The 7629-nt window shown below is 45.8% G+C and overlaps 1 protein-coding gene across 1 annotated transcript; it reads right to left on the bottom strand.

Annotated features, from left to right (window-relative positions):
• Window positions 1-1407: 1407 nt before the first annotated feature.
• Window positions 1408-7623, bottom strand: LOC116378335 (gastrula zinc finger protein XlCGF57.1-like). The gene is made up of 3 exons (XM_031840187.1): window positions 7091-7623; window positions 3974-4083; window positions 1408-3901 (listed from the first exon to the last, which is right to left on the bottom strand). Exons 1-3 carry the CDS (start codon window positions 7251-7253, stop codon window positions 2768-2770), a joined length of 1407 nt encoding a protein of 468 aa, XP_031696047.1. The 5' UTR covers window positions 7254-7623; the 3' UTR covers window positions 1408-2767.
• Between the last annotated feature and the right edge of the window lie 6 nt (window positions 7624-7629).

Here is a 7629-nt window from a genome sequence, read left to right as displayed (position 1 = left end):
CCCCCCCCTGTTAAAACATAAATTAACTGTGGTTTATCACATCTTTGGAAAGCTGAGTTCAATTTCTCTAGCCACACCCAGGCCTGATTACTGCCACACCTGTTCTCAATCAAGAAATCACTTAAATAGGACCTGCCTGACAAAGTGAGGTAGACCAAAAGATCCTCAAAAGCTAGACATCATGCTGCGATCCAAAGAAATTCAGGAACAAATGAGAAACAAAGTAATTGAGATCTATCAGTCTGGAAAAGGTTACAAAGCCATTTCTAAAGCTTTGGGACTCCAGCGAACCACAGTGAGAGCCATTATCCACAAATGGCGAAAACATGGAACAGTGGTGAACCTTCCCAGGAGTGGCCGGCCGACCAAAATTACCCCAAGAGCGCAGCGACGACTCATCCAAGAGGTCACAAAAGACCCCAGAACAACATCCAAAGAACTGCAGGCCTCACTTGCCTCAATTAAGGTCAGTGTTCATGACTCCACCATAAGAAAGAGACTGGGCAAAAATGGCCTGCATGGCAGAGTTCCAAGACGAAAACCACTGCTGAGCAAAAAGAACATAAAGGCTCGTCTCAGTTTTGCCAGAAAACATCTTGATGATCCCCAAGACTTTTGGGAAAATACTCTGTGGACTGACGAGACAAAAGTTGAACTTTTTGGAAGGTGTATGTCCCATTACATCTGGCGTGAAAGTAACACGGCATTTCAGAAAAGGAACATCATACCAACAGTAAAATATGGTGGTGGTAGTGTGATGGTCTGGGGCTGTTTTGCTGCTTCAGGACCTGGAAGACTTGCTGTGGTAAATGGAACCATGAATTCTGCTGTCTACCAAAAAATCCTGAAGGAGAATGTCCGGCCATCTGTTCGTGACCTCAAGCTGAAGCGCACTTGGGTTCTGCAGCAGGACAATGATCCAAAACACACCAGCAAGTCCACCTCTGAATGGCTTAAGAAAAACAAAATGAAGACTTTGGAGTGGCCTAGTCAAAGTCCCGACCTGAATCCGATTGAGATGCTGTGGCATGACCTTAAAAAGGCGGTTCATGCTCGAAAACCCTCCAATGTGGCTGAATTACAACAATTCTGCAAAGATGAGTGGGCCAAAATTCCTCTACAGCGCTGTAAAAGACTCATTGCCAGTTATCGCAAACGCTTGATTGCAGTTGTTGCTGCTAAGGGTGGCCCAACCAGTTATTAGGTTTAGGGGGCAATCACTTTTTCACACAGGGCCATGTAGGTTTGGATTTTTTTCCCCCCCTTAATAATAAAAACCTTCATTTAAAAACTGCATTTTGTGTTTACTTGTGTTATCTTTGTCTGATATTTAAATTTGTTTGATGATCTGAAACATTTAAGTGTGACAAACATGCAAAAAAATAAGAAATCAGGAAGGGGGCAAACACTTTTTCACACAACTGTATACATATATATACACGTTTCGGATCCCCGAAACGTTACCAGGCCAGATGAGGAATGTAATCTCTCCAGGGTGTTCTGGGTCTACCCCGGGGCCTTTTAACAGTTGCTCCGTGCCCGGAAAACCTCTAAAGGGAGGCGTCCAGGAGGATCCTGATCAGATGTTGAACCACCTCAGCTGGTACCTTTCGATGTGAAGGAGCAGCAGCTCTACTCTGAGCTCCCTCCAGATGTCTGATCTCCTCACTCTATCTCAAACGCTGAGCCCAGACTCCCTACGCAATCCACCGTTTTCCAGCAGTGAACCATGAACTCAGACTTGAAGGTCCTGATTCTCATCCTGACCGCTTCACACTCGCACTGCTGCAAACCGCCGCAGTGCTGCTGAAGATCACCTTCTGAAGGAGCCAATAGAACCACATCATCTGCAAATTCTGAGGCCCTCAAACCAGACATTCTCCTCCCCCCGGCTACACCTTGAAATCCTGTCCATAAAAATCACAAACAGGATAAGTGACAAGGGACAACCCTGGCAGAGGAACTATCTAGTTTATACCGCTACACCTCTGGTTCCTCCTCTACCAGAGAGGTGACATTCCATGTCCCGAGAGTCAGCACGTCTAGGGCCCCGCCAGTCTCAATCAAACTAATCAGATGAGAGGAACATTTATTAGAATTAAGCTGAACTTTTATTATCTGCAATGATCCCAACAGGCAGAAAACTCCAGGAACTGGAGAACAGTGGAGACAAAAGCAGAAGCAGTGACAGTGGCTTCATGTTAAGTTTCTGTAGTGAAAAAAGACCGACTGGTAATATTTCCATTACACGTTCTAAACAACATGTCATGACATTGACGAAAAAGCCACAACAGCACATGATTAAATACAAGGTGAGACGTTTCCAGACTTTATCAAACATGATGTGAGGTTTCTTTCTACTTTCTATGAAGACGACGGAACATCAATCAGTGGAGTTGGGTCAATTTCAGGCTGAGCCGTTCCAGAGCGTAGCAATCAGCAAGCTGTGCCGATGTGCATTATTCATAATCAATATGATGTTTGTTTACAAATCACAGCCTACACACAGAATTGGATGTAGTCTTCGTGCCCTCACCCATTTGTCGGTGGACTGACGTTTTGAAGCCTCGAGTTTGGCCTTTTGGTCTTCGCCATGTTGTTTTTTTGCAACCAGAAGGGACACTAGAGGGCGGAGCTAAGTTAAGCTAACTAAATGGTTTCTCTCCTGTATGAATTCTGTCTCTTCAGATATGTCTTGCAGCCAAACATTTTTACCACAAACTGAGCAACAATTGTTTCTCATCAGTGTCACTTTGATAAACCATCATTATTCATCATTATTTACAGAACCTGACTGAGGTTCTCTGGTCTCCTTGCTGCTGGCTGGAGGTTCTGCCTCTCTGTTCTCCTCAGTCTGAGTCTGATGAAGCTGTGAGGACTGACGACCGACACATTCATGGTTTCTGAGCTGATAAAGCCAAGTGAATCTTTGGTCACAAACACTGCAGCTGAACCTTTTCTCTCCTGTGTGGGTTTTTGTGTGTTTATTCAGATGTGACTTAAAGCCAAATCTTTTCCCACACTCGGAGCAGCCGAACGGTTTCTCTCCTGTGTGGATTCTCATGTGTCTCTGTAAATCTCCACTCTGTGTATAAGATTTCTCACAAAGTGAGCAGCTGAATGGTTTCTCTCCTGTATGAGATCTCATGTGTACTTTCAGATTTCCACTATCACTGAAACTTTTTCCACACACTGAGCAGCTGAATGGTTTCTCTCCTGTGTGAGTTCTAATGTGTTTATTCAGATGTGACTTGAAGCCAAATCTTTTCCCACACAGTGAGCAGCTGAAAGGTTTCTCTCCTGAATGAGATCTTATGTGAACCTTCAGATTACCACCATCACTGAAGGCTTTTCCGCACACTGAGCATTTGTATGGTTTTTCTCCTGTGTGGATTCTCATGTGTTTCTGTAAATTCCCACTCTGTGTAAAAAATTTCTGACAAACGGAGCAGCTGGATGGTTTCTCTCTTGTATGAGTTACCATATGTCTCCTTAAATTTCTCTCGAAGACAAATCTTTTCCAACACTGAGAGCAGCTAAATGGTTTCTCGCCAGCACTACATCTTGAACCACTGACAGAAACCTTTTTAAAGTTTAAACCTGACTGAGGTTCTCTAGTCTCCGTCCAGTCATCACTGTTATCAGTCTCAGGTTCAGAAGAGTCTCCAGTCTTGTTATCAGGATCTGGTTCTAGATCTGAGTTCTTGTCTGGTTCTGGTCCTCCACAGTCCTCTCCATCAGCTTCTGTTTCCATCTGTTCAGTTTGTCTTTGATGAAGCTGTGAGGACTGAGCTTCCTCTTCATCGTCTTCACTCTTCACAGGAGTGAATGTGAACTTGGTGATATCAGCCTCCTCCAGACCTTGAAGCTGCTCTCCCTCCTGACTGGTCCAGAGTTCCTCCTGTTCCTCTTTAATGTGTGGGGGCTCTGGGTCCTCCTGGTCCTCTTTAATGTGTGGGGGCTCTGGGTCCGCCTGGTCCTCTTTAATGTGTGGGGGCTCTGGGTCCTCCTGGTCTAGATTGGAGCTCCACTCCTGCTGCTCAGAGGGAACCTCTTCTTTAACCACCAACAGCTGCTGGACGTCTGCAGGAAACAGGAAACACACATTGAGGAAAAACCAGGAGTTCATGTTAAAGTCAAGCTTGAAATGGTGAAATTATATTTTTATGATGTTTTTGTATCAAAGTCAGGAAGTAACAATTTATCATGTAGTGGAAGTAGTAGTAGTATGAGTAGTAGTAGTAATATTAGTATTAGTATCAGCAGCAGTAGTATCAGCAGTAGTAGTAGTATTCCTGACGTCCCTCTCCCCAGCAAATATTTCCTCCAGTTCTTCCTGATCAACCCAGAGGCGTTCTCAGGTCAGGAAAGATATATAATCTCTCTTACTAGTTGGACAAGCCTGGGGAACCTCTAAAGCAGGGCGTCCAGGAGGATCCTGATCAGATGCCCAAACCACCTCAGGTTGACCTTTTCAAAGTACTGAAGCAGTGTCTCTACTCTGAGCTCCTCTCAGACTCCCTGCAAATTAAGTTCATTTCAGCCGCTTGTATCCTCGATTCTTTTGGTCACTACATAAAGGGCATGACCACAGGTGAGGGTCTGAACATAGATGGACTGATAAATCGAGAGCTTTGCCCTCCGGTTCAGCTCCGTCTTCACCACAACGGTCCGGAACAACGTCTTTATCACTGCTGCTGACGCTCTACCGAACCGCCGCTCCATTTTACCATCACTGGGGAACAAGACCCAGAGATACTTGAACTCCCTTTCTTGGGGCAGTGACTCACTACCAACCCAGAGGGTACAATCCACCATTTTCCGGCAGAGAACCATGAACTCAGACTTGAAGGTTCTGCCTCTCATCCCGACCGCTTTACACTCGGCTGCAAACCACCCCAGTACTGCTGAAGGTCACGTTCTGAAGGAGCAAAGAGATGAGAATCAATTCTGAGGTCCGCAAACCATAAACTCTATTTCCCCCTGGTCTGCCACTCCACAGAAGATGCATCAGCCAAGACAGTCCCAACAAAGTCCAGAGCCTTCAGCATCTCCGGGCCAATCTCATCCATCTCTGCCTCGTCCACGGAGGATGTGTCTGTCGGGTTCAGGAGTTTTCAAAGTTTTCTTTCCACCCTCGAAAACATCCCCAGTTCTTTTCCCCTGCTGAAAACAGATCGAGTCAAGCCGTACTTTCACTTTCTGAGTCGTCTTACGGTTTGCCAGAACGTCCTTGAGGCGAACTTCAAGTCTTTCTCCATAGTCTCCCCGAACTCCTTCCACACCAGGGATTGGTCCACCAGCAAGTAGCATCAGTAGTGTTGTATATTAAGAGTGCTGATATTGCCTTTTAAATTTAGATTAAACATTAAGCAAGGATGAAAATCTTAATTTTTCCATATCCATTTACTCTGGAAGTGGAATAGTCACACGGAGTCAGTCCCCCTATCTCCCCGTGGGACTCCCCCTATCTCCCTGTGGGACTCCCCCATCACCCCGTGTGACTACCCCGTCGACGCTGTGGAGTCCTTCCGCTTCCTGGGTTCCATCATAACCCAGGACCTCAAGTGAGAGCTGACCATCAGCTCTATCACCAGGAAGGCTCAGCAGCGGATGTACTTCCTGAGGCAGCTGAAGACGTTCAACCTGCCAAAGACAATGATGGTGCACTTCTACACTGCCATCATTGAGTCCATCCTCTGCTCCTCCATCACGGTCTGGTATGCTGCAGCCACAGCCAAAGCCAAGGACAAGGGCAGACTGCAGCGCATCATTCGCTCTGCTGAGAGGGTGATTGGCTGCAATCTGCCGTCCCTGCAGGACCTGTTCGCTTCAAGAACCCTGAAGTGAGCAAGAAAGATTGTAGCCGACCCCTCTCACCCTGGACATGAACTGTTGGAGCCCCTTCCATCTGGCAGGAGGCTGCGGTCCATCAGGGCCAAGACCACGCGACACATGAACAGTTTCTTCAGTCTTCAGTCGGGTTCATCAACAAAGACCAGGTCCCCACTGACTCTGTCATCCTCAGGACACCCTCCTACCATCACTCCCCTGCACATCCCTCTATGTTTCTATAGTTAAACACACTTGACACTTTACATTACACTTCATCATACTTGTTTATAGTCCTGTTATCTGTTCGTTTGTGCACTTTATTTTATATTTTACTGTAAATTTTAATATGTTTCTACTTTTTGCACTGTGTTGATTGTTGTTTAATGTTTTGCACCACCCGTCATGTCAAATTCATTGTATGTGCAACAAAAGGTTGTGATTCTGATATTCCGCAGATACTGTACATGTGTTTAAGGAGCTTCTCCTGATTCATTTGGGTTTGTTACTTTAGGTGTTGGGAAGCAGAATAAGGGTGTAACTTGTACTCTCCAACAACCACAACCTGCATGTCCGTCCTGAAAGAGAGAAACTGGATCTCTTTCCTCTCGAGGCGTCGATGCCGCTCTGCTCTTCCTGTGATAACCTCCGGTTCTTATGGGCTAACTCTGTTCAGAACAGTTTCCTCCTTAAAGCTGTCGATGAAGCTCCTTCAGTTCAAGACACTTTTAACATGTTCATCTAACCTCACCCATCCTACCAGATGATGGAGGAGCCGTGTCCTAATCGACATCATTGATTCACTGTAATGTGTTGATTTGCACAATGTGAAATCATAGATATGGAGAACAAGCTGCAGCTATGAAACCTCCACAATCTTCTGAAGCGTGGGTAAGACGTCATCTAACGGTTTTATACGGACGTTTTACATTTTCTGTTTACTTTAACAGCCGTTACAATGTTACGGATTCTTGTTACAGTCTGTGAATCGTTCCACATATTTCATTTTGCCCCAAAACTGAATCATAAATCTGTTTTCAGTGATTATCTGCATATTACTCCAGTTCAGGGAAAGCATTGCTTTGTCAAGTTCAATTTGGGTAAATTCACTGTCATGATAATCGGGTAATAAAAAAAAAATCTTTAGAATAACCAACAAAAGGACTAAAAATAATTGTTGGATTAATTGATATGAAAAACATGGTTCAGTCCTGAAGCAGTAGACCTGAAGAGGTTCTGAAGATGTGTGAGGACTCACCTGGTTGTGTTTCTGGTGACTCGACCTCTGGGAGGAAGTCCACGGCATCATCAGACAGGTGTGGTGGAGGTCTCAGGTGTGGTGGAGGTCTCGTCTCCCTGGGGGGTCTCCGGTGGACCACCGGTGGCTCGACTCTGACGTGGGTCTCCTCAGACTCCATCATCTTCAGTGATTACTGGATCCGGCTGGAAGGACCACCTGTAACAGAGGGACGGTTACCTGGATGAGTAGCATCACACATCACTCCAGTTAGAGACGCTGGAGATCTACAGTGTGAACATCTTCTCCTGATGGTGGAGCGAGTGATGCTCGAGGTCTACAGCGTGAACATCATCTCCTGATGGTGGAGCGAGTGATGCTCGAGATCTACAGCGTGAACATCTTCTCCTGATGGTGGAGCGAGTGATGCTGGAGGTCTACAGCGTGAACATCTTCTACTGATGGTGGAGCGAGTGATGCTGGAGATCTACAGCGTGAACATCTTCTCCTGATGGTGGAGCGAGTGATGCTGGAGGTCTACAGCGTGAACATCTTCTCCT

The sequence above is a fragment of the Anarrhichthys ocellatus genome, unplaced genomic scaffold (genome assembly GCF_004355925.1).
Source record: "Anarrhichthys ocellatus isolate YVR2014 unplaced genomic scaffold, GSC_Weel_1.0 scaffold2427, whole genome shotgun sequence".
In the NCBI taxonomy this organism is placed as follows: domain Eukaryota; kingdom Metazoa; phylum Chordata; class Actinopteri; order Perciformes; family Anarhichadidae; genus Anarrhichthys; species Anarrhichthys ocellatus.
Note: the sequence above shows the minus strand (reverse complement) of the source record. Positions and strands in the feature narration are given on the sequence as shown.